The sequence below is a fragment of the Trypanosoma theileri genome, assembly GCF_002087225.1.
Source record: "Trypanosoma theileri isolate Edinburgh chromosome Unknown TM35_Tth_4_V1, whole genome shotgun sequence".
Classification (NCBI taxonomy): domain Eukaryota; phylum Euglenozoa; class Kinetoplastea; order Trypanosomatida; family Trypanosomatidae; genus Trypanosoma; species Trypanosoma theileri.
The window spans coordinates 204698-230063 of NW_021639846.1; the positions used below are offsets into that span (position 1 = coordinate 204698).

At 37.0% G+C, this 25366-nt stretch overlaps 15 protein-coding genes across 15 annotated transcripts; all 15 read right to left on the minus strand.

Moving 5' to 3' along the window:
* Positions 1–694: 694 nt before the first annotated feature.
* On the minus strand, positions 695–1495 carry TM35_000041840 (uncharacterized protein; the record flags this gene model as incomplete). Its single annotated transcript, XM_029022378.1, has 1 exon — positions 695–1495. The coding sequence occupies one exon, from the start codon at positions 1493–1495 to the stop codon at positions 695–697; it is 801 nt and encodes a 266-aa protein (XP_028886036.1).
* A 457-nt stretch (positions 1496–1952) lies between these two features.
* On the minus strand, positions 1953–3350 carry TM35_000041850 (uncharacterized protein; the record flags this gene model as incomplete). The annotated part of the gene is made up of 1 exon (XM_029022379.1): positions 1953–3350. The coding sequence occupies one exon, from the start codon at positions 3348–3350 to the stop codon at positions 1953–1955; it is 1398 nt and encodes a 465-aa protein (XP_028886037.1).
* A 460-nt stretch (positions 3351–3810) lies between these two features.
* On the minus strand, positions 3811–4821 carry TM35_000041860 (uncharacterized protein; the record flags this gene model as incomplete). Its single annotated transcript, XM_029022380.1, has 1 exon — positions 3811–4821. One exon carries the CDS (start codon positions 4819–4821, stop codon positions 3811–3813), a length of 1011 nt encoding a protein of 336 aa, XP_028886038.1.
* A 421-nt stretch (positions 4822–5242) lies between these two features.
* Positions 5243–6004, minus strand: TM35_000041870 (uncharacterized protein; the record flags this gene model as incomplete). The annotated part of the gene is made up of 1 exon (XM_029022381.1): positions 5243–6004. One exon carries the CDS (start codon positions 6002–6004, stop codon positions 5243–5245), a length of 762 nt encoding a protein of 253 aa, XP_028886039.1.
* Positions 6005–7371: 1367 nt separating this feature from the next.
* On the minus strand, positions 7372–8517 carry TM35_000041880 (uncharacterized protein; the record flags this gene model as incomplete). The annotated part of the gene is made up of 1 exon (XM_029022382.1): positions 7372–8517. One exon carries the CDS (start codon positions 8515–8517, stop codon positions 7372–7374), a length of 1146 nt encoding a protein of 381 aa, XP_028886040.1.
* Positions 8518–8854: 337 nt separating this feature from the next.
* Positions 8855–13180, minus strand: TM35_000041890 (AMP deaminase; the record flags this gene model as incomplete). Its single annotated transcript, XM_029022383.1, has 1 exon — positions 8855–13180. One exon carries the CDS (start codon positions 13178–13180, stop codon positions 8855–8857), a length of 4326 nt encoding a protein of 1441 aa, XP_028886041.1.
* A 500-nt stretch (positions 13181–13680) lies between these two features.
* On the minus strand, positions 13681–14361 carry TM35_000041900 (putative membrane-trafficking protein; the record flags this gene model as incomplete). The annotated part of the gene is made up of 1 exon (XM_029022384.1): positions 13681–14361. One exon carries the CDS (start codon positions 14359–14361, stop codon positions 13681–13683), a length of 681 nt encoding a protein of 226 aa, XP_028886042.1.
* Positions 14362–14644: 283 nt separating this feature from the next.
* TM35_000041910 (uncharacterized protein) lies at positions 14645–15370 on the minus strand (the record flags this gene model as incomplete). Its single annotated transcript, XM_029022385.1, has 1 exon — positions 14645–15370. The coding sequence occupies one exon, from the start codon at positions 15368–15370 to the stop codon at positions 14645–14647; it is 726 nt and encodes a 241-aa protein (XP_028886043.1).
* Positions 15371–15829: 459 nt separating this feature from the next.
* On the minus strand, positions 15830–16894 carry TM35_000041920 (cyclophilin; the record flags this gene model as incomplete). Its single annotated transcript, XM_029022386.1, has 1 exon — positions 15830–16894. The coding sequence occupies one exon, from the start codon at positions 16892–16894 to the stop codon at positions 15830–15832; it is 1065 nt and encodes a 354-aa protein (XP_028886044.1).
* A 569-nt stretch (positions 16895–17463) lies between these two features.
* Positions 17464–17919, minus strand: TM35_000041930 (uncharacterized protein; the record flags this gene model as incomplete). Its single annotated transcript, XM_029022387.1, has 1 exon — positions 17464–17919. One exon carries the CDS (start codon positions 17917–17919, stop codon positions 17464–17466), a length of 456 nt encoding a protein of 151 aa, XP_028886045.1.
* Positions 17920–18324: 405 nt separating this feature from the next.
* TM35_000041940 (glyceraldehyde-3-phosphate dehydrogenase) lies at positions 18325–19368 on the minus strand (the record flags this gene model as incomplete). The annotated part of the gene is made up of 1 exon (XM_029022388.1): positions 18325–19368. One exon carries the CDS (start codon positions 19366–19368, stop codon positions 18325–18327), a length of 1044 nt encoding a protein of 347 aa, XP_028886046.1.
* Positions 19369–19926: 558 nt separating this feature from the next.
* On the minus strand, positions 19927–21147 carry TM35_000041950 (putative regulator of chromosome condensation (RCC1); the record flags this gene model as incomplete). Its single annotated transcript, XM_029022389.1, has 1 exon — positions 19927–21147. One exon carries the CDS (start codon positions 21145–21147, stop codon positions 19927–19929), a length of 1221 nt encoding a protein of 406 aa, XP_028886047.1.
* Positions 21148–21378: 231 nt separating this feature from the next.
* Positions 21379–21966, minus strand: TM35_000041960 (uncharacterized protein; the record flags this gene model as incomplete). The annotated part of the gene is made up of 1 exon (XM_029022390.1): positions 21379–21966. The coding sequence occupies one exon, from the start codon at positions 21964–21966 to the stop codon at positions 21379–21381; it is 588 nt and encodes a 195-aa protein (XP_028886048.1).
* A 527-nt stretch (positions 21967–22493) lies between these two features.
* TM35_000041970 (glycine cleavage system H protein) lies at positions 22494–22910 on the minus strand (the record flags this gene model as incomplete). Its single annotated transcript, XM_029022391.1, has 1 exon — positions 22494–22910. The coding sequence occupies one exon, from the start codon at positions 22908–22910 to the stop codon at positions 22494–22496; it is 417 nt and encodes a 138-aa protein (XP_028886049.1).
* A 205-nt stretch (positions 22911–23115) lies between these two features.
* TM35_000041980 (hypoxia up-regulated 1) lies at positions 23116–25251 on the minus strand (the record flags this gene model as incomplete). Its single annotated transcript, XM_029022392.1, has 1 exon — positions 23116–25251. The coding sequence occupies one exon, from the start codon at positions 25249–25251 to the stop codon at positions 23116–23118; it is 2136 nt and encodes a 711-aa protein (XP_028886050.1).
* Positions 25252–25366: the final 115 nt, after the last annotated feature.

Genomic DNA, 25366 nt, shown 5'->3' on the forward strand with positions numbered 1-25366 from the left:
ACAAAACAAAACAAACACAAAAAAAGAAAAAAAAAAAAAGAAATGATGCACAAAAGTGAAACAAGTAACACAATAAACTACATAATAATATAGGAGGCAAAACACACATACATAAACAAGAAACGACGAACATTACAATCATATAATAATTAAAAAAAAGCATGCTTTACTACGACACACTATTACAGGCATAGGAAGAAAAAAAAAAAAAAAACAGAGAAATATAGACACATAAGAGAAAAGAAAGTGATTACATCTGAATAAAGTATGTAACACATTCTGAAAGTGAGAAGCCCAGTAGTGGCATTTCAGCGTCATAGCAATCAATTCTATCCCCATCTCATAGAATCGTTGAGGAATAGAAGACTGAAAAGAAAAGAAAAAAAAAAAGAAAAACAATGAAAATAGATAGATAGATAGATAGAAAGGAAATAGAGAAGAAAAATTTGCACTTACAACAGGTCATATATACCATGTGAAGATGCATTTCTTTCTTTTCTTTTTTGTTTCTCAAGCAAGATAGCAGTACCCTCTAGTATTAGAGAGAAATATGAAGCTTCACCATTCTTTTTTTTTTGGTGTACTGAACACAACTCAACTCATTATTTCATCAAATATATAAAGGTCAAAGAGTGAAGGACATATATTAAAGAATACATGCGCTCTGTAAAAGCAATAATAAGAACAATCATACCTAATCGACAAAATGTCTCAGGACATGAGATGTTTTTTTACTATGTAATTCTTCTACAATTATAGATTGTGGTCCTTGCAATTTCTTCAAACTCTCAAATGAGTCCGAGCTACCCAAGCCTTTAGAAGACGGAAGTCCATTAGTAGTATGTATCTTGTTTATATTTGGTGTCATATCCACTAGTACTGGTCTTTTGACAATATGAAATCCACCTACATCTGAAGGACCTTCTTTAGCCTCTGGTTTTTCTACACTACTCTCTTTTTCTAAGTTTTTCGATGGGGATTGTATCCTTTCAAGGTGTTGCGGTGTGTGAGCTCTGCCAGTGTGCCGCACTGACGGCAACTCTCCTGTATAATATACGCTCACTTCCAGACGGTTCTGGTACTGTGATCCAGTTTCCGGTCGAATGGAGGAGGAGGCGTCATCACCGCAAAAGCTACTCTCTGATCGACACATTGTTGCTAATTCACCCGGAGGTTCCCCAAACCAACCACCATTCTTTTCCCTAATACCAAGTACAGTATCAGCCCAACGGCATACAGTATTTACCTTGTTTTGCGATGCGTTTACTGCGGTCACCTGCAGTCCTCGGTAGTCGGTGATGGTGACGGCGGCGGGGTTGGCGGCGGCGACGGCGATGGGGTCGTACTCCTCGCCTCGCCGGCTGCTGGAGTCGATGGGCGTCGCGGTCGTCGAGCCGTTGGGGTTCTTTTCCTTCCCGCGCCCCCGGCCGCCGATGAGCGTCGAGGCCTTTTTCTCCACCGGCGCGGGGCCGCTGCTTGATGCACCGCACCCCATTGGAACTTCTGAGAAAGAAGAAGAAGAAGAAAAAATAAAATAATAATAATAATAACAACAATAATAATAACAATAACAGAAAGTGGATGAGGTAAACGAAAAAATCAGGAAAATGAATAAAATGAGTAGAAATAGCAGATAAAGGAAAAAAACAGAAAAGAAAAAAGAGTGAATAAACTATAAACAAGAAAATACCTACATATGTATACCACATAAAAACACCTAACAGAATAATAATAATAATAATAATAATAATAATAATAATAATAATAATAATAATAATAANAATAATAATAATAATAATAATAATAATAATAATAATAATAATAATAAAAGAAAAAAGAAACCTCAATAATTCTCTCTCTTTCTAGTTGGAATTTTTTTTTTCCTTTTGTCTTCTTTTATTTTTTATTTTTTTTGCTTTTTTATCCCCTTTATTTGGAGTCCTTCATTAAAATCAATGATAATTATTACGGTAAAAGCGGTCAAAGACTCGATCTCCATGCGCTTGGATGGAGTTTTCCAAAAGGCGGCGAAGTGGTCCCACTCTTGTTTCCATCGCCGTTTTTGATGTATCAGGAGCATCTGTCTGTAAGTTCATAATCGCACCAGGAGCATTACCACTACCTGCTGAAACTGTTTGAAGTTGTGCATTATCGCTTGTCAACCATTTTCCTGGAGATGTGAAATCTTCATAATGTTTTTCATACTTGTGTTGGGCCACTTTTAATTTCTCTACCTCAACAAGGTTACGGTATCCCTCAAGACCATAGGGTCCTGCTGCAAGCACAGCATATCGCATCTCAAACACAGATGCGCTGGGTTGTAACAAAGACTCCTTAAAACGAATATACTCTTCCACACTATACTCTGGTCTAAACCAGTAGGATTGACGTAAAAGATGAATTGGTTGACCATAATGTATTAATTCACGGATAACATGCTCACTTACCGAATCGGCAACACGTTCCACGTGAAATCGAAAACGATTATGTATTCCTGTTCGAAGATCCATACAACATGCGGCTGCTCCTGTTCCAATATTTGGAGTATCATCCTTAACAGGATGTAAAATATGAAATCCTTGAACACTATAATCTCCATGTGGAAGCATAATGATTCGTTGAACACCAATATCATAGGATTCTAATACCTTTTTACATCTTGTACCATCTTCAATAGTCCAATGATTTACAAATTTATTTACCAAGTCACCAGCTGGTGTATCAAGAGGCATTTCTGCAGCAGATAATGTTAATTCATGAATAGCATCTAGCACATCATCATCTCTAGTCGCCTCAAAAGATGGCAAACTAAAACTTACCAGACAAAATGTTTCCGATGCATAGGATTCAAAACCAACTAAACCAAAACTACCAAAGGGTGCTTTAATACCTTTACGTCTTGAAAGAATATCCACAGCCATATTAATATCATTTTCTGCTTTTTGCATGGCTGCAGTAGCTTCTTTGAGGCTTACACCAAGTCGTCCACAGAGACGTCTTAGGACAGCTGGATTCACACACTGCATCGGGTGACATCCCTCAGGGAAAAGTTCACCAAGCTCACCACCGTATACTTCTCGCGGAATAGGTTTATAAAATGGGACACGATTACGCATAATGCCAAAAGAATCACCTGGTATGTTTACTCCCATCTCAGTGTCGTCGGTAGGGGACTTTGCGTTGGATTGTATTTCTGTCAAGAGCTCTCGCGGTGGTAATTCTTGTTCCAAGTGACGTCGCTCATGCTCTGTTAGTTCATTCTGTTGGGAAAAATAACGGCGAGAATGACAACAGCAGGAAAGATATGAAAGTCGCCTGAGCGGAAAGCGTGTTATTGTAGAGAGGAGCATTGCAGGAAGCACGCACCCGCCACCTTCCTTTATTCCCCTCTAGCTTGAAAAAGGTGATAACAAATGACAATAATAATAATAATAATAATAATAATAATAATAATAATAATAATAATAATAATAATAATAATGGTGATAGGAGCAATAACAACAACAACAACAACAACAACAACAACGACCGAAAGAAAAAAAAAAAAAAAAACGGATGATGGGATGAGAAAGTAAACTATGAAAATAGGAAAAAATGGAATAAACCACCATTTTAAGCCTTCCATATATCAGTAGAATATATAGTGAGAAAGTGAATAATGAAAACCTTACTTCCCTTGTTTCCCATTCCCTCCCCCACACAAAAGGATGCAGACAACTTTTTTTTTTTTTTTCTCCTTTTCTTTTTTAATATGTGTCTCTTATTCATTTGTTTTTCTTTTACAATTGTTTCGACACTCTTTTAAAGAAATCAGAAACCCTTGTAAAGAACAGATATTGTAGACTCATCAATGGAAACCTCATTTGTTAACTCGTTACGAACCAAATCAAACGCAACCACACCACAGTTCTGAATCTTTTTTTGTTTGGCAATATGCCTAGAGGATGATGGCAAAAAACGACGAAAGAAGCAACGAAAATAACCACTATGACCAACCACAACCACTTCCTTTAAATCTGCATTTGAACGCTTCGTTGTGGATGCTGGTCGATATGAAGTCTCTTTAGTACCATCAAAGAGATGATAAACAAACTCATCCATACGCCCATAAACATTCGTCTGAGGTGTTCTATTACCAGCATTAAGACGAGCATCAAAAACTGTACTAAGCAACGATGGAGTATTGTACCTTCCAATTTTGCAGGGAATTATTTTCCCTTTCTCAGTGGAAAGTGTTTGCGCGTCGATATTACGGGAACCCTCTTGTAATGATGAATCAATTAATATCCTTTCATTAGTAGATGAAATACGAGGTCCCATGCCAATAACCGCTGTTTCCATTGCACGACGAAGGTTGCTACAAACAATGAGGGATGTATCAACATCATAAGATACTTTTCCCTTAGCTGTACGTATAAACTGTGCCAACTCCTGAACCTCTGCATTGCCCTTAGAGCTTAAAGGAGAATCAATAATAACTGAATTAAATGGATCCTGGACAAAGTATATTGCCTCACTGATCATTGCTTTCACCATGCGTACAGGCCAGTACATTCCATAAGAATTAAATAAAGAATTCCAAACTGATTGACCATGTCGAATGAACACGATTCGAATGACGCGTCTGGATGCTTGTGTTGTCGGTGCCTGTTGCATTCGCATATAATTAGTTCCTGTAAACTGTTTCGGAAGATCATTCGCTACCATCATGAAGTGGAGTCCATAGGCATAGGATGCAACCTTCATACGGAAGGCCTGAGCAGCAGGCACCACTGCCACAGCCACCACAACAAGTAGAGAAAATATTACAAAAAAAAACATTCTCAGTATAAACCTATGTGTGTGTGTGTGTGTGTGTGTGTGTGTTTCACTTTCTTCTCGAAGTTATTTCACTCCATATAAATATATAGATTAGTAGAAAAGAAAAGAAGAAAAAAAAAGAGGAGACATAGTTTATATCTGTGCGTATCTGTGTCTGTGTTTTCATCTAAACATACATGTATACAAAATATACGTGTGTGTGAAAAAAAAAAAAAAAACAATTCAAGTAATCAAAAATAAAATAAATAGAAATGCATCGCAAGCAAAGAAAAAAAAAAGTAAGCGAGGAGATTTGAATGCTTTATTGTTTTTTTTTTTTTTTTTTTTTTTTTTTGTTTCTTTCTTTCATGTCTTCTTGTTTTCTTTTTTTTTTCGTTAGAGGAAAAAAAAAAAGAATGTATCTTACAAAATCCATGGTGTTTCACAATGCGAATATAATATCCGCATCAGACAATTCTCTACGAGAGTGAACTCGTCCATCCATGGCGTCGCATATAGCTGCTGAAACTACAGTAATGTCATAATTGCAGACAAATGGTTCGGTAAACTGAATATGAGGAATAGATGCGGTCTCATCACAGATGAGATGTAAAGTGGTGGAGCGCTGAAACCCCAACTCACAGAGTGTGCCAGCCCCGTACACCACATCCACCTGCCTTGTCGGCACGCCTCTCTCCTCCTTCACACACCTGTACGGGGCGGCGGCGGCGGCGTCCATGGCGGTCCCGGCGGCCTGCAGGCGGCGCGGCATTGTCTGGTGGCCGTTCTCGTAGAGGAGCGGCTGGAGGCCGACTTCGTCCATGAGGTGCCAGCGGTCCTGCACGCCGAGAATGAACTCCTCCACAATGACGCCGCCCACCTCGCGGTACTGCCGGACCCACCGGCCGGGGCACAACTCGTAATTCCAGTAGCGCATCTGCCACCCAATACACCCACGCCGTGGAGTCCCACTACTCACACTATTACTATTACTGCTGCTTCTACTACCATCTATACTAGTGGAAGGAGAAGTGACCCTGCTGCCGGTGCTGCTGCTGGGATCCCCTGTGGTGGCGTAGAATTGCTTGAAGACCGCCACCTCATGTTCCCGCATCCGCCGCGCCACCTCACACTCCTCGGCAGTCACACACACGAGCAACACAGACACCACCAGAAGGGCAGCAGCAATACTGCCGTGTCGCATGGGATCTAACTCTGGTTATGAGATGAGGTACCTTATCTTATGCAACAACAACATGAGACACATAAATATATATACATAGAGAGAGGGGGAGAAAAAAAAAAAAGAACAATAGAGGAAGAAAATTATAGAAACTACAAGGACAAGAGAAGAGTGGTAAAATACGCAAAGTGAGTGAGAAGAGGAGGGAAGAAAAAAGAGAGAGATAGATAGATATAGAGAACCCTCTGAGTGTAGGAAAATGACAATTTACCCACTACAACACAGATGCCTTCTTTTTTTTCTTTCTCCAAGAAGAAAAAAAAAAAAAANAAAAGAAAACTAAAGTACACACACACGATGACCAGGAGTTCTTTCTTTTTCTCTGTTTTGCGATGCCCACCTAAGTAACACAGTGTAATGGGAAATGAAAAAAAAAAAAGGGATTCCATTCATTCAGTCAAAATTTGCAGTATGTGAACTCTGCATAGGTTAGAAAATATAATTCTCTACGTTTCCCCATATATTTGCTTTTTTTTTTTTTCTTTTCTCCTGTTTTGCAGAGAGATGCAGACGCAATACCCCAAATATACACTACACAAACACAAAAAAGAAAAACAAGAACACGACCAACAACGGCAAATAAAAACACCAAAAGAAGAAAAAAAAAAAAAAATCAAGGTGGATGAGTCCTATACTCACGTACTACACTGTCTTCCCCTTTATACACACATCAAACATCCTCTTCTACTAGATCATATTGATTTCTGTTTTTTGTTTTGCTTTTGTCTCTTCGCCCTTGTCTCATTTTTTTTTCTCTTCTCCTAGTTCACGGCGCTTGTAGTCTCCGTTATTGAAATGAAAAGGAGGAGTCACAAATATGAAATGAAAGAAAAAAAAAGTTGACAAAAAAGGCGTATTTCTCCTATGTACCCACACCCTCTATCAATAATTCAAAGGAGGAGGCAAAGTGATAGTTCTCTACAACTGAACCAATACAGTTAACCCAGACGCATATAATCCGAGGGAGGTAAGTGAAAATGACGAAAAAAAAAAAAAAAAACAACATAACCTTCCTTTTTGTTTTTCTTTTGCGTGGCTTCCCGCGGGGGAAAAAAAAAAAAAAAAAAAACAACATAAACTACCAGTACACAGAGTCACGAGAATCAGCCTGATTCTCGTTTAATTTTCTTTTTTTTCTTTTTCCTACTTGGTGCTATTACCAATACATTTCCTTCTTTCCTTTGCTTTTCGTTCTACCTCCCTTAAATTTGGAACAAAAACAAAAACGAGAAAAAAAAAACAAGAATCAAAAAAAAGGGGTGAAAACGAAAAAAAAAAAAGGAGGGTAACAAAGTTGAGGTTTTCCTTCTCCACCTTCCTTTTTGGTATCACCGTCTCTCATACTTCTTTGAGAGAGTCTCCAGTAACTTCTGTGTTGGAACATACTGTCCATACGGGGGAATGACTTCACCGAGCATAAAACAATCCTCAGCCCAGTTCACCTGAAGCAAGGCGAGTCCTGGAAACTCCTTCTTTACTTGTGCTGCCTCAATCATGACATCACTTTTCTTTTCGCCTTGACCGTACAGTACGTGAGTAACAGATGATCGTAATAATTCTGGAATACTACCTTCTGATAAGCTGATAATTGAACCACCACAAGATTTGAGTGCTTGCGTTACTTCTGGATCTGATTCAAGAGAAGGAGTCAGAAGAAATTTCATACCACTGAAGAGAAGTTTGTCTACATGGTTATGCCTCTGTTCACATTTAAGAATCTCAATGTTTGCCAACCGCTCACGTTTTTCACGTTCGTCATCATATTGATTATTATCATCATCACCCAGATTTTTGGATCCCAATGTATCACAAACAGCTTTAAATATATTAACATTGGTGTACTGGTAGTCTTGTAATTCAAAGAATGGAGGAAGGTTTGCATCGGCTCCCAATGGAATATCTTTACCAGCCCCAATTGAACTTTTTTTCTTTCTTTCAGCTGGAAAAGATGTTGGAATAGCATACTCTTCCACATTCATAAGATAATATGGATGCTGATGGTGAGGAAGAACTGTACCTTTTCCTGCTGGCTGCGCTACGGCAGGAATAGAATTAAGACGGTAAAGTGCAGTGTGAATCTGACGAGATTGAAGGAGACAGTCAAGCATCCATGTAACTGGTACTGCAGGAACACTGTTATCATTTTCCACACACTTTCGCACCTTGTCACTTCGTTCATATCCTGTACGATAGATCAGTAAATTTATTTGGGTAAGATCAAATGGAACCACGCATATAGCTCCGTGGCGTTCAGCCATACGCCATTCCACGGCGTGACTTGGGTGTTTAAGGGTTCGAGGAATAACACCATTAAAGTGTATTTTATATCCGGCAAAAATTTGTGGCACACCCTGGCGATCCATTGGACGGGCATACAAACATACTTGACAATAAGTGTTTTCTTTGGAAACTTCAACTGAACAATTAGGGCAAAACCAGCCCATTACTGACACTGTAGCATCAAGAGGATCCATTATGGCTGTCAGGTTGTCTCAATTTGTATGTATATATATTTGTTTCTTTGTTTGTGTGTATATATATACAAGAATAAATATATATCTTTTATTTAATTTTTCTGAATTCTTCAAAAAATTCTACTCTCAGTAGAAAAACAGGATATAATTATTAGACAAACGAAAAGAAGAAGAAGAAGAAAAAAGAAGAAGATAATGTTATAGTAATAACCACAAGCAAAACCAAGTTTATATATATAGGACTGTGTGTACCAATACTTTTTTTTTTCAATTCCATTTTTTTTTTCTTTCCAAAAGTATTTGCAAAGCATTACCCCAAAATTTGCACCCCTTATCTTCATATAGTATACATTGTATTCGTCTTTTCATTTCCAATAGGTTTTAACCTTGGTAGCGTTCGAGCTGCTTTCAATGGGAATTGTGATTCTGTCACATGTTGCAGAACCTTTGGTGGCATAGGCCGCCATCGCAGCAGTCGTTGGACCATTTCCTGTTCAGATGTCGCAAAGTCGGTGTCTGCGGGTTTTGGCAGACTTCTCTCGTACCGCAGAGTTTCGGCGCACTTCTCCCGCTCCGCCTGTTCCTGCGCCTCCTGCCGGCGAAGCCCGACTTCGGCCAAATTGTCGACGAGAGATCTTTGCTGCCGCCGCAGGGCATCCACCTGCACTTGGGCCACCCGGAGTTGTTCCCGCTTTGTTTCAATATCGCGTAGTAAGACCTCCATCGCCTGATCGTGTGTGGAGAGAATAACTTCCTCCGGGCCAACGTCAAGATTGTTTTCGTAAATTTCCTCCTCTTGATCGGAGGTGAGCATGCAGCGTTTGATGCTGCGACCAGAGCAGAGCTCAAGGTTTTGCATCTCCGTGTGGTAGGTCTCAAAGCGGAAGGCCACACGAATATCCGAGAGATGTGTACGCAGGGGATCATTGCCTAAGGAAGAACTCATATACCAATGATCACCAATAGCTTCACGTTTAAACATATAGTCAAATCCACACTGTAATACAGAATTACGGGCAATTTCACATAAATCATTCGGAGAAAGTCCCCATACACGAGCTGCTATACTATACTCTTCAATTAATGGTTCTCGTGTTTGGTGAAACATAAGTGGATCATCTGTACTCAAAGAAACATTTAAACCTCTTCGAAAAAATTCAGGAAATGGATTTTCAAGAAATCGTAAAAATAATGCATTATTACTTAGTGGTGAAACATGTAATCCAATTTGAGATAAATAATATAAATACTGCATAGGAGAATCACTACGAAGATTAATACCGTGACAAATACTGTTAGCGCAAAGAAAAGCTCCGTAGAGGTGTTCTGCTGAACCAGATTCACCACAATGAGGACGTAATGCAAAGGTTGAAAATCCACGTGAAGCCCTAAATTCATTAAGTGTACGTATATTTGCATATAAATAATATAAATAGTAATTATACGGTGGATTTTCTACAGATGTCCATGCCCATGGTGAAATTGGTACAAAAGGAAGATCAAGTGTTGCCTCATTATCAACAGAGTCAAATCCACTCATATGATTTAAGAAATGATGAACCAATGGATGTTCAGAAGGATGTAATGAAGCTTCCCAAAGAGGTTGAAATATATTTTGTAAATATTGACCAAAACTTCCAATAATATTTTGAGCTCGAAAAACTTTATATACACGAGGTACTTGAATAATCCATTTATTATGCTTTGATGCCATACCATGAGTAGAAAACCACAGAGCTAAATTATCCCATTCTTTGATATTTATACCATATATAGAGACTCGATTTTCAGCATAAGTATATCGATCTCTTAAATATTGAGCAAAAACATCTTGAATTAATTCAGCAAAATAGCGTCCTTTCATAAAATTATCTGTCTTAAGTAAGAGAGAACGAAGTTCTGAATTTTCCATTGGGTTGTATTTATTATTAAAATTATCAAATCGTTCAAATAATGTATGATCTGCCTGTACATTAAGTTGATCAACCGTCAAATTTTGAGTAATTCCATTTTTCTTAAAAAAATGTCCAAGGGTATGAATAATATCTCCCTTTTTGGTCGCAATATCATCACCACTGTAAATAAGTTTTCTTATAATGAAACTTAACAATTGTCTTCCTGTCATACCAGCTGCCATATGAATATGAGTATCAACTTTTACGGCTTGATAAATATCACGATTAGAAGATACACGATCTATTGTAGTTCCTGCTTCATTTCCATGATTAAGAGCTAAATGAAGACGAAATTTATGTTCTAGATTTTCTAATCGTTGATGAGCATAATCTTTTACTTCTGTACTTGCACAAATTGCATAAAGTTCCTTTAAGTCATTACGAAAAGCTTCTAATGTCGGAAGATGTCTAGGCCATGCATGTACCGCATTCTTTGGGAATGAAATAAAAACAGCATCACTTGCCGCATAAGTCCAATCATCTTCATTAAAACTATCTGTTTTTCGTTGAAAATCAGCTTCTACTGTTCGACGTTGTCCGACAACTTCCCATGGATTGGGTGGTTCCCAAATATATTTAAATCTCATATCAAGTGCCCGAGCAATACGAGGAGCGGCACTAAGAGCCGATTTTACTTCTTTATGAGGTCCATTTAATACCGTACGGGGAAAACGAATACGAGTATCTAACACGGTATTATATTCTACTTCCTTTACATTGCTAAGATAATGCCAACGGCTAAGAGCTGTGGTTTCATCTACGACTCCTCGATTAATATACAAATCTTTTAGCATACCACGTTCTAAACTCCATGCTTCTTCACGAAAAGCAAGTCGTACATTCGTTACTTGACTTAATTCAAATTCGTTACCTTCTACTCCACATTTATACTGTTCTCCTAACCATTCTTTTTTACGTTCAGGAGGAAAGGATGATATCATAACACTATTACGAGCAAGTTCGGTTACATCAAGAAAGCTAAGACGAAGCATTTTCATCGCGGTTCCATATTCTTCAAGAAGTGAATTTGAATTATGATGAAAAAGAAGTGGGGCCTCAGTAGCTATGGCAACATTAAGACAACGATGTAAAAGATTTGGAAGTGGATGTTCTTGATATGGTACAACAGATTGAATATGATCACGTAAGGGACTTACCGTAAGACCTACACCATGTAAACCACATAAATACTGTAAAACTGGAAAATCCATAATTTTTGTAGCGCGAGTAATGACATCACCTAAAAGATATCCAGCTAAAAGATCACTTTGACTACTTTGATTACCACCACAAAAACGTAGTTGAAAAGTATTCAATCCTTTACGTCTTCGTAAACTGTTTAATACAGTTAAATTAGCATACATATAATAAAAATAATATAATCCATTAGGTCTATTACTACCATAAGGTATTTCACTAGGAATAGGGGCTTTTTCATCAAAATCGGCTTCTACTGCAGCAGCTGATGTACCAATCTGAAATCCACCAACTTGTTTTAGGAACCAAGCAATAGAAGTGTATTTTGTACCTGTAGGTGAAATAGTTGCTTTAAATAATGGTAGAAAAATAAAATCTAATTGGTCTTGAATTGTTTTACAATATACAGGAAAGTTTATCTCAGATGGTGGATCATACATAAAACGAACATTAAGTATCCACATATTACGTCTATAAGGTCCAACATTTGACCTATGTAAAACGGTAGCGATATCTGCTAACTCATTAGAGTATGTACCATAAAGTGGAATAGAGTATTCAGTTGCTTGAACGTAATGCATATTTTGATCAGCTTTCTGTAATCGTTTCTGTAAAAGACGTGGTGTACATGAACCCCGTAAGTGAAGAAAACTATATCGTAATTCAGCACTAAGAGGAGATGGATCAAGTGAATAATCTTCATTTTCAGTATTACCAAGTTTAGGTTGCCATCCTAAACTTTCTACAGTAAGATGTGAAGGATCATCTACCCCATTTGATTGAAAAAGTTCACGTAGTGTAGAGTTTGTACCATTACGAAGACGCAAAGGTGCATCGGGGTATCGATTATACCAATCAATAATAATATCTAAAAGTTCTTGGGCATCAATTGAACGTGCTAGTACAACAGAATTATCTACTTTAGTAGACTTAGCTAAAACACCACCTGCTTTACGAAAATTCTGTTTTTCCTCAATATCTGCATTAAGAAGAAAAAACATTCTAGATCGTTCTTGTATAATATTAAGTCGATGTGAACATGCCTTAATACAACTGGTGTTACTAACCGTCAGCCGAAGATGCTGTACATCCGATGCGAAGGTACTCCATGACTGCAATGAGTACATGGGAGAAGGTTGGTGATCTGAGACTTGATAAATTCCTTCTGCTTGAGTGATAGTCACACGACGTGGTAATCGCGGCATGTGAAATCGTTCATTTACTTTTTTATAATGCGGCCGCATACGCAGTGCTGATTCAATGCGTTCATGTACTTTTCGAATCTCCACACCACCATCATCACCATCAATGACGACTTTAAACATATGAGATTCCTGCAGCTGGTACTTCAACAAGGGATTATTACCATGACTGATGGTGATTTTTTGTCGCATGGGGGAATGAACTTCGCCTGGAAAACCGGTTGAACGATTGGTCTCTTCAGAGCTGCGGCGAGACCCAATGTCTGTTTCAGGATCACTCATACTGTTTCTACGAGCACTATTGTACATCTTTTTCTCTCTTCTTTCTCTTCTTTTTTTTTCTTTTGCTTCTCTTGTCGTTGTTGTTTTTTTCTCTTTGTTTTTTTTTTTTTTTTCTTTTGGTATGGATGTGAGTGTGAGTGTCACCAATGAAGGCACTCGTCAGAGAGGCCTTTCAAAATAAATAAATAAACATCAAAAACAAAACGGAATTGAAGAAGAGGAAGAAGAAACGTGAAAGTCATAAACAATAAAGTAGAAAACAATCAATTTCCAAAGAACAAATGGAGTACAACTGAAAAATCAATGAGAGTAAAAAAAAAAAATGACAATTTACAAAAAATGTCAAGGAGCACCCAAGAGGGGGGAAAAATAATAATAATAATAATAATAATAATAATAATAATAATAATAATAATAATAATAATAATAATAATGAGATGCATCCGAAAACAAACATACTCGCACATACACTAATAGAGAAAGAACGAAAAAAAAAAAAAGATAAAAGCACAGCTAACAGTTGTCAACTACAACGCAGTTTGTTCATATCGTGAAATCCGTCCACGTGAGAAGGAACGCCAGAAGAACACAAACATAAAAAAAAGTATAACTCCATGAAGCGACCACAAGCAAGATGATATTAACAACATGATAAATGCGGGAACCTTACCTGTTCGTCCAAATGCTATTATCCATCCACATCCACCAAAGCCAGGTACACCAACAGCCATCCAGGCATCAAATCCCAATCCAACAAAAATACCAAAACAAGCTAAAAGATGACGTGGATACGATTTATCGAGAACTGCACAATATGCATTATAATACCATACAATAAAAGCACCTGGAATACCGAGTAGATACAAAAATGAAAGACCAAAATGCATGGCGCTACCACCAAGAAGAAAGTTTACCAATGCGCACACAAGATTGTAAATAATAAGAATAATAGTTGTTATATACAAAGTACAAAGTATATACATAAACCTCTGATGCTGCACAGGTATTTGTTCTCTAATATTGTGATATATTTGGGGTTTGATGCACAAAAACTCCGGTGGAAAGTTTGGTGGAGGTCCCACTTCCGATGTAATTTGTCGTTGTCGTTGTCGAATAGCTTCATGACGAGCCGCCAACTCCTTTTCCTTGGCCTCTACCATACTCAACGTGAGATTTGGTGGAATCTGAGTTGAATTTGATTGGCTCATTTTTCTATTATTTTTTTTCTGGTGTTTTTTTTTTTTTTTGTTTTTTTTTTAATTTTTTTTCTTATGCTAACCTACTGTAAAAACACTTCTATATGTGTATATATACAAGGAGAAAAAAAAAAAAAAAATGACACTGTCAATACGGTTGAATTGCAAAATGAAAACAACAAGCAAACACCAAGAAAAAAAAGAAAGTTTTATAACATTCCAATCCCTTTTATTCTTACCATAATCTACAGAAATACGCAAACAAACAAACAAAAAAAAAAAAAAGAATTCCAACTTACACCAAACTCCGGAAGAATGAGAAACAGCTGTACACTGTACGTACAACAATCATAGTGGATACCACAAAACAAAGATGCACTTCCTGATGATAAAACCACTCACAACAGGCAATAATGATCATTCCACTCAGAATAAACAAAGCACTAGTAGATGAAGGTGGTTTACCCACAGGGGTAGAAAGACCTATTAATATCGTTAGTGTACGCATTAAGTGATAGAATTGTGTTGGATATTTGGTTCCTTCAGTCAGAAAAATGGAAGTGATACGCTCATCATAAGCCAAAAAAGAAAGAATTCCACAAACAAGTACCCCTAATGTTACTTGAGGAGATCGCCAAGATAATAGAGAGTCTAGCAATTTGAATAATACCCGAAGCCCGTTAACTGGATTAGCAGACATACTTTTATCACTTGATGACAAAAGATCTTTTGAATTCATTTCGGATAATTTATCTTCCTTTTGTTTTCTTATTATTGTGTGATTTTGGTCTATTTTTTGCTTCCCTGTCTCATTCGCGCCAACTAAGCCTACATCACTTCCCGCACATACTCGCTGCAGTCCTGTACTTGATACCTGTATAGCTTCGGGAGTAAAACCCTCGCCCAAGGATACAAGTGCAGTATCTATGCCAGTAATATCTTTTACAACACCGAGTACCTTCAAAGGAGGCAATTTCGACAGAGTCACCTCTACCACATCACCGACTGCAATACTTGACATTCACTGCAAAAGGTGACGGGATCCTTACAATTATACAGCCTTTAAGTACAAGAGAAATACAAATAAGAAAAAAACAGAAAAAAATAAAAACTAAAAAAAAAAAACATTGTACGTTTTTGTATGTCACCAATGCAAATCCCCATACCTCGAGGATAAGCAAGAAGGAGAAAAACAAACAAAAAAAACCAATAGAAAAAAAAAAAAAACCTTCCGCTCCAAATGAAAGAGCCTTTCAAAGTAAACGATTTCATTTATATTTTTTTCTTTCCACGGTTTATCGTGAAATAATTAATACGAGGAAAACACATGGAGTAAATAATATAAATAAATGAAAATAAGAATAGAAGCAAATAAATAAACATATAAATAATAATAATAATAATAATAGTAATAATAATAATAATAATAATAACAATAATAATATTGTCTTTGGTAATCTCATCTCATCATTATACCGCTTTACGAGAACATCTTTTTCAAGCCAGCAGCCAACTTTGCATTACGTGCTTTCTCTGCATCCTTAGCCTGTTGAAGTTTTGCCGCGATTTCAGCGTTATCCTTATCTAGGGTTTGAGCTTTAGTGAAATCCGTCACTGCAGACTCTGTGTCACCAGAACTCAGATTAGCAACACCGCGACGGAAAAGTGCCTTGGAGTTGGATGCATCAATATCAAGAACCTTTGTAGCAGCTTTTCGGGCTTCAGACCAGCGACTCAGTTTTATCGCACATGCAGCTGTATTATTATAGCATGCAACCAATTTTTCATCAATAACCGTCGCATTTGCTGTTGTTTTATTAACAGTATTTAGATAACGAACCGCCTTTTCATACTTTTCCATAGCATTTTCAAAATCCCCAGCCTTAAAGAGATTATTCCCGATTTGGCGAATATCCTCTCCTGCCTGCAGCAGTTCGGCCTCCCCCAGGGCGGGGGAGCAGTCCTCTGGGTAGTCTGGGTGCATATCACCGCCCACCTGCGGCTCCGGCTCCGGCAGGGTGTCCATCACCCCGCAGTCGTCAATCACGCACGGCTGCACGGGCTTGTCGTTCGCCCCCGTCTCCGTGTGCTCCAGCGCCCGCACGGTGTTCATTCCACGCACCACTTTGCCAAAGACAACGTGCCGTCCAGTGAGGTGGTGGGCCGCGTTCACGGTGATGAAAAATTGGGATCCGTTAGTATTGGGTCCGGCGTTTGCCATCGCCAAGAGGCCAGCCTTATCACAGGGGACATCAAAGTTTTCATCCTCAAAGCGTTCACCATAGATGGAAACTCCACCCGTACCATTGTGGTTCGTGAAGTCACCTCCTTGGATCATAAAACCAGCAATAATTCTGTGGAATGTACTGCCTTTGTACGTCATTGGAATGTGTGTTCCCTCTGTCACTTTGCCTTCATTTCCAGTACATAAGGCACGGAAATTAGCGCATGTTTTTGGTGTGACATCGTCAAACAGCTCCAAAATAATTTTTTCTTTTTGTACCTTACCACCAATGGAAACTTGAAACCAACAGAGTTTACCCATTTGCCTTGCAATTACCCTTTAATTTGAATCTTACTCAAGTATAATAATCTACCAATAAAGAAGAAAAAAAACAAAAAGAAAAAGAAAAAAAAAAAACATTTCAAAGATGGTCTCTTCTCACATACTCTTTCAAGGGAAAACAAAAAGGATAGACATAAACATAAAACATGGTAAACAAATGAAGTAATTTAAACAAAAATATCTAGAAAAGACCTCAACCTTATATCCCTGAAAAGGGGAAAAAAAAAATCTTTTTTTTTCATGATTACCACATTCTATGAAAAAGGGTACAAGAACTGTTGTAGTACGAAAAAAAGGGAGAATTCCCCTGCTCTATCATGCAATACCTAACCTCCTGCAGCACACATATCTTTTCTTTTTTTCTCTTTTCATCTTGGTTATGAGAGTATTTCTCTTTTTCTTTTTCTAGTTGTGTGTTTGTATGCTTTTTTTTTTTCTTTTTTGCATCGGAGTAAGGTAAAGCTTCTTATTTCTGCACCTTTTCTACATGTACACCTTTCATCCCTCCCTAATGAGGAAAGGGAATTACATGAGGCCTTCAAATTGATCTAGAAAACGTACTTTTGCATTCCAAAGTAAGACACAGCTGCCAGGACTGCAGCTGCTGCCTCATAGCCACAATTCGTGAGCAACAATGGCAGGGGACGTTGACTCCAGAAGGAATCGTGCAGATTTATACAAGAGAGTAATGCGATCACCACTGCAGCCTGCTGATAATCGTTGAAAGTATGACCCCCACAAACAGTCACCATCACTTGAACAGAGACAGCACGAAGAATACCTGCGGCAATTGTTGTCGAGTTGCAGAAGAGAAAAGAATACCGGTGAACAATGTGTTCCACTCTTCGTACACCTTTGTCAGCAGCAAGGTAGTAATCCCCAACATTCTTGAGGATACAACCAAACCACAGAAAAGCAAACACCTCTTGAATAATGGCACAGGCCAATACAGCCCATGGGTTAACACTCTGAAGTGCCGTCCAAAGCAAGGCGTTTACAGACATTGGCCAAGAAAGGAGAAGAACACAAACTGATCTGGGAAAAAATGTAACACAGAAGAAAACCTTTCTTTTCTTTTTTTCTTGTATTGTTTTGTAATAATAATAATAATAATAATAATAATAATAATAATAATAATAATAATAATAATAATAATAATTACGAAAGAAAGAAGAGAAAAAAAAAGGAGAAATAATAACCACAAAACAAAAAAAAAGTGATAACGTCAGGAGTAAAGAAGAAGAATAAAAACAATATTTTCTTTTCTTTTTTTTTTTTACTTTATCATTGCATCCAGAGCAGCAACACCTGCAGTTGGGGACTGAAAAGATCTTTTATACATGGTGAAAGAAGAAAAAAAAAAACACAAGGGTGGTCTCCAAACCTCCCAAAATCTTTTGTTTCTTCATTTACATTTCGTTGTTGACACCCAACTTTTGCAAAAAAGGAACCAACGAAAGAATTCGTTTCGCGTAACTGCCCTCAATATCAAACCACAGAAGGAGTTTGTGAGCACTCCCATCACGAAGACACTGAGAACTTATTGCATCATAATAAAGTTTACCATTTGGTAAGCAATCACGATTAATGAGATCTTCCTCTGAGTATAATAATGCTTCACTGAGTCGACCTGATGCAGCTTCTTTCAGAGTTGTATCCAATACTTCTTTTGAGACAGGTTGAGCAAACCGCACAATCATGTCTATAGCACACCCCTTTACCACAGGGACTTGAAATGCGCTTCCTGATATATACTCTGCGAGTGTAGGCATAATTTTTTCCATTGTTTTCTTTCCTGTTTGAGTACAAGGGATAATAGCATCCAATGCTGATCTTTTCTGACGCCATTCTTGTGGATTTTTTGACTTTCCCATAACGGAATCCCCTTTTTGTATACCGTGTAAAGCAGTATAAGAGCATTCATCTATCATGTACTGTTCATGGAGAATTCGAATAAGAGGTGCGAGGGCCACGGCGATTGGGGATCCAGCACAAACCACAGGATGTGTTTTTTTCATATTCATTTCGTTTACTCCCAACACAACTGTCGGAGCATCGGCGCTCTGTCCAGCAATAATAACACCATGTGCCCCGCCAGTGATATGACCCCAACAGCGTTCTTGTGTAGAGTTGAGACCAGTGCACTCCAACACATAAATCACACCCGCATCATGCCATCCAATTTCAGCAAGATCATGCTTCTGTGTAACACGAATCTTACGGTTTCCATGAATACAAATGTATTCTCCAACCACCACAACGGAAGATTTTTCTTCTACAGAAAGAGGGCTTTCATGTCGTAAAAGATAGGCCATGTATTCAATATTCATAGAAGCATCATTTATCGCCACCACATTTACCAGAGGATCGGTGAATGAAGAGAAGAGGACGGATTGTCCAATGTCTCCAAAACCATTAATACCCACACCAATTGGCATGGTAACATCTGCCATTTTTTTTTTCTTTTCTATTTACTCTTACACCAGGTTATGTATTCGTATTGTTCTTTTTCTTTGTGTTGATTTTCTTAGAGTATCCCTATACTTCCACTACTATAAAGACAGCTAAGAGAAAAGTAAAATAAAGTAAATGACATTAAACGTTATTCCATCAAATAATAATAATAATAATAATAATAATAATAATAATAATAATAATAATAATAATAATTTATATATCGAAGGAAAAGGCAGCCATATAAAGAAGGTCAATTAAGTAAACAAATAAAGAAAAAAAAAAATCCTCCCCACCCCCTCTTCCTGCGGGTCCTCAGGATACACAAGACGTATTTTCCCTTTCCCCCACCCCGCTACTACTATTTCTATCGTATATGCCAATGATTCAAAGACGGGAAAATTAGGTGTCAATAACTATTTATATATATATATTTATGTAATATATCAACAGAAGAAAAAAAAGAAAAAAAAATACAGAGCATAAGAATAAAGTACGGAAAAATTGGAGGCATCCCAATTCAACACTTTATTGCTATCATCATGCTAATTATCACCTTATATACGACGGTGACGATACTTTGCTACTAACACTCCAGATAACAAAGCAATCATTGAGGAAGCTATACACACCCATACAAATGAAGATTGCTTGTTTCCTAAGGTAACATATGGTTCTCGTGCAAGGCTCCCTGCAGTTGCGAAAGAGTCTTCCATAAATACCATATAATTTTCATCTCGTACAATTTCTTCAGAGAGAAGTAAACAAATATGTTTTCGCCCACACGAGACATTGACAACTTTTGCCTTTCTCGGTAGTGAAACTTCTGTTAATTTCTCAACAAAAGCTATATCGCCTACACCAAGTTGCCTATGACGATTATATCCACAAACTAGTAATTTACTACCTGCATCTGTCCATACAAGATTGTTATCTTCTCCAGCTGCAAGACCTTCCAAATTAGGCACATTAAATGATGTTAATTGCATAGAAAGTTCTATACACCGATTTTTTTCTAATTGATGACATAAAGTATGACGAGAACCACATGCAACATAGGAAACACGTCCTACATCTCGAATAGGTCTCCAGATATGGGTACAATGGTCACTAATTCCTAACTGACCGTTAGCATTGCTTCCTGAACCAAGTATCTCACCTGTTGTCGTAACGAGAATTGCAAAGTTCACAGAAGCAACTACACGTGCTATTCGTGTTCGTGTTGAGCCAAATGATAGACGAGTTGGGTTAGCTAACGCTGGTGAAGACCATGATGCAATACCCAACATACCAGTAGTCGTTTCTCCCCATCCGAATAAGTCTCCATCATTTGTAATAGCATATGATGTTCGTGCACCACAAAAGATATCTCTTACACTTTCATCAAGAAGTACTCGCTTAAGTTCAAAACATTCGCCATGGTATGTTCCATCTCCTCGTTGTCCACAAGAACCTTCACCACAGCTGTAAATTTCTCCAGATGAAGTTAAAAATAGAGAATGTGATTTACCACAGGAAACTTTTACGATGGGTTCCTTTATCTGAGTTTTAATAAGAGTAGGGCGTTCAACAATTATCTCAGAAAGTGCAAGCTGGCCAGAATTGTTTCGTCCCCATCCATAAACATTTCCCTCATTGGTAACGGCCAAGGTGTAATCAGCACCACAACATATCTGAACAATATCACCTTCAATATCTAATACTTCAAAAAAAGAAAAGTCACCCCCTCTTCCCAATTGGCCATAGCGATTTGACCCAGCTGTAGCCACTACGGGCATCCTTTTCATATCGATAAAAAAGAATAGATAATATACATCAAAGTATTCATGAGACCATCATCAAATATTATATTACCCTCTTGAAGAAGTAATAATACAAAAATAATACAATTGAACTGAAGTAGAATAAAATATAATACAGATATATATATATATCACAGATGCAAGATAAAATAAAACCAATATTTCAATAATAATAAAAAAATATTAGTTACAAATATGTAAACTTCGCTATTGATTCACAAGTGATTCACGTTCACGTAACTCATTCTTCATTTGTTGAAGTGTTGCTTCAGCTAAGGATTTTAACTGATCTTCTTTTTGTTTCAATTGACGTAATTGATTTGTTATCCGCAACTCAGCATCGTTTACTTGTCGGATTTTTTCAACAAGTTCATCTTCTTGTTTACTAAGTTGTTCTAATTGTTGCTGAAGACGGTTCATTCGTTGATGATGATCTAATTCTGTCGCCGCTACCTCTTCTTCTAGCAAACGCCATTCATTATCTAAAGCGTTATCAATATGCTCAAATTTAATAGCAGCTTTCCTTTTTTCTCCATCTAAAAAGGTTCGTCTTATATTCCGTTGCTTATTAGCTTCTTCTAGAGCAGCTTTTCGAGATGCCATATATCGTTCCTTTTGCACTAATAATCGTTCAGTAGCATCATTTTCATTAGCAAGCTCAATTAAAGAAGCTTCCAATTGAATACAGACACCCTTTTTTTCTTCAAGTTGGGATCGACGATGACGAACTACAGTCGCTCGCTTTTCCAAATTACTATTCCATGCATACAATCGGCTCTCTTCAACTTTAGACATTTGAACTGTACCACACAAACAACTAACTTATTTCTTTTAAATAAGAAATAACGCGCAAACAAATAAAAAACCAAAAAAAAAATTTACACATAAATATATTATTACATAAATTTTACACAATAACAACAACAAAAAAAAAAAACAGAACATGTTTGAAGTTAATTCAAACTCCTCCAATACCATTACATACAATATTGTATAAGGGTAAGAAGAAAAAGAAGAAATTCCCAAGCAAAGAAAAACGCATAAATACTTATAGTGGATTCCCCTCTCCAACCCCTCAACGCTATAGGAACGCAAAGTATGTAAAGGTGCATTTACCCCATCCTCTTTTTATCAACTTCAGTTTCGATTTCACTATTTGTTTAGAATTACGTCTTATCGCTCCCCAGGAACCATATTTCAACGCGTTACCGTGGCCTCTGGTATAAAGATATATATATTATTTTTTTTTTTTTGCACGAAATAATAATAATGATAATAATAATAATAATAAAGATTATGATAAATACACTTTCATCAATATTCTATTCGATAAACTTTTTGTATTCTTCGGCTGTCATAAGACCTTTGGGAATTTCGCTGCATTTTACCTTGATAAGCCAGCCCTCAGTTTCTGCAGAACGGTTGATAAGGGCTGGTTCATCCTTTACCCTATCATTTACAGAGTCCACAACACCGCTCACTGGAGAGTAAACATTGCTGGTAGCCTTTACACTTTCCACCTCACCAAATACTTCCTTTGCCTCCAATTTATCTCCTACATTGGGAAGTGCAACATACACCACATCACCAAGACTTTCTTGCGCATGATCAGTTATTCCAACAGTGGCCACACCATCATTATGTTCTACCCACTCGTGGCAATCCGTAAAATAACGAGTTCCATACAAACGTTTGGACGCAACAACGGCAGCGATGGGTAGTCGAAAGGCACGACGCATAATTATAACACAAAAAAAGGATAGAAAGAGATACAAGCTAAAAAAAAAAGAAGAGAAATTAATAATAGTAATAATAATAATAATAATAACATTATCAGATTAAGAAATATTGAGAAATCACAGCCAGTTTACATATTGAATAGCTTCAATAGTTTATTTTTTTTTTTGTTGTTGTTTTAACGAAAAAAAAAAAAAATCCAGTTCATCACAAATCGCCTTTAACAGCATCATCATCAGATTCTTGGGGATTACGTGTTTCAGTGTTGTTTTGTGTTTCCTGGCGCACAAGGTCTTTTAATTCTTTCAATTTTTTTTCGTACTCCTCTTTCGTACAAGTTTCATAACTTCCTTCTCCATCTTCAAGCCACTCTTGTATCTCTGACAATTTTCCTTTTAGTCGATCAATTTCGACTTCACTTAGCAAGCTTAAGAAACTTGTGTTTTCTAAAACACCCTCTCGTTTTACCCAAAACACATATGTTTCTAGGTTGTTTTTTGCGGTGGCTGCTTCATGTTTTCTCCGCTCCTTATCAAGTATATCAAGAATTTTTTTTCTTGATTTTTGAAAATTCTCTTCACTTAATAATGAAGGATTTACAAAACGAACCTTTGTAGAAAGTGACATGGTCTCACGTTTCATTTTCACAACTTGTTTTACTTCTTCAGTAGTGTTAGGCAGTTCATCTGTAGTATTAACCTTAACTTTAACTGAAACATTCACAGCATAACGAATAATAACATCTGCCTCTTCAACTTCAAAAAGACCAGACTCATTTAGTAGTAATTGAATACGAACTATATGAGTATTATTTGGATGATCAAAATCAGATTTTTTCTCTTGCAACAATTTTAATGCCTCTTTTACACCAGTTACAGAAATCTCACCCACAAAATCTTGAGAATCAAAAAGCTGAATAGAAAAATCATCTGTTCGATTAAGAGTAATACTTTTTCGTGAACCTATGATAGGTTGTTCAACAAGTACGCGTTTAGATACAGAAGAGTTATTCAAGGATGGTGTAATAGTAAAAAAGAATTTAAAGGGGATATGTTCCACTACACGAAAAGATCGAACACGGTAAAATGGAGATAATCGAAGGGCATAATAAGCTGCACCTATTGCAGCTGATTCATCTGAATTCAAAGTTCTATCTACTTCTCTTCCCAAAAAAGTAGAAAGATCAGCTAATATTTTTGGAGTTCGAGAAGTACCTCCCATCATTTCAAAAGCATCAATATCCTTTAGATCTAATCCTGATTTTTTTAAAGCTTCTTCTGCAACTTTAGGTACACGTTCAAATAATTCAGAACATTTTTCTTCAAAATCTTTTCTTGTTATTTCAGTATGAAAATCTCTATCTGGTACTATACCTTCAACAGTTACAGGAGTTTTACTATTTGCTGAAAGCACTTCTCGAGCTTTTTTTGCGGCACGAAGTAAAGAAAATTGTGATTTTCTCTCAGCTACTGTTTTTCCACCAATTACTTTACCTATTTTCATTTTAGCCATCGCTTCTTTTTCTAATAATCTTGAAATGCACAAATCGAATGCTCTACCGCCCAGAAAATTATCATCTACAACAGACATTGTAGTTAATGTACCAAAACTATCAGCACTTTTTATTTTTTTCCCACCCTCTTGAACTGGAGGAGAGAATTTGTAAATACCAACTTCTGTATGAGTAGATCCAATATCATAAATAAGTAAATTAATTGTTTTATTTTCAAATCCTCGTCTACGAACACCATAGTAAAGGGCAGCAGCGGTTGTACTATGCATTAATCCCATGACGTTCAGTCCTACCATACGAGCCGCTTCCAATATTATTTGTCGTTTTCCTAATGAGGAATGAAAAGGAACTGTAACTACAAAATTTTTAGGATCATTCACACCATCTTTTTGTGCAATATTTTGACAGTAATGAAGCATCATAGCATACAATTCCTCAACAGTATAATTACCATCTCGTCCTCCAAAAGAAAATCCAACTGTATTATCTTCTTCATGACGAGTTTCAAATTCGTATTCAAGTTTTTTAAAATTTTCAAAATCTGTTGAATTATACGTAACTCCTATCAGTTTATTCATCATAGTTACCATATTAAGTGGGAAACGAGCAGCTAAAGCCTTTGCCTGATCACCAATATATCTATCACCATTTCTAAACCCAATATAGCTATCAGTTTTCCGATGTGACTGCTCATTTAGGACAATATCAACATTATTTCCGGTATGAGGGCCTGCAACTTCGATGTAATCAGATCCAAAATCAATTCCTACATTTGCATAGGATATCGTACAAAGGTAGAAAACTGCAACGAAGAAAAATATGATTCGCATTTCTCTTTTTCTTTTGGGGTATAAATAAATAAATAAACAAACAAATAATCAAATATATATATTTAGTTTATTTATTTATTTATTTGCGAATAAATATAAGAATTTATTTATTTAT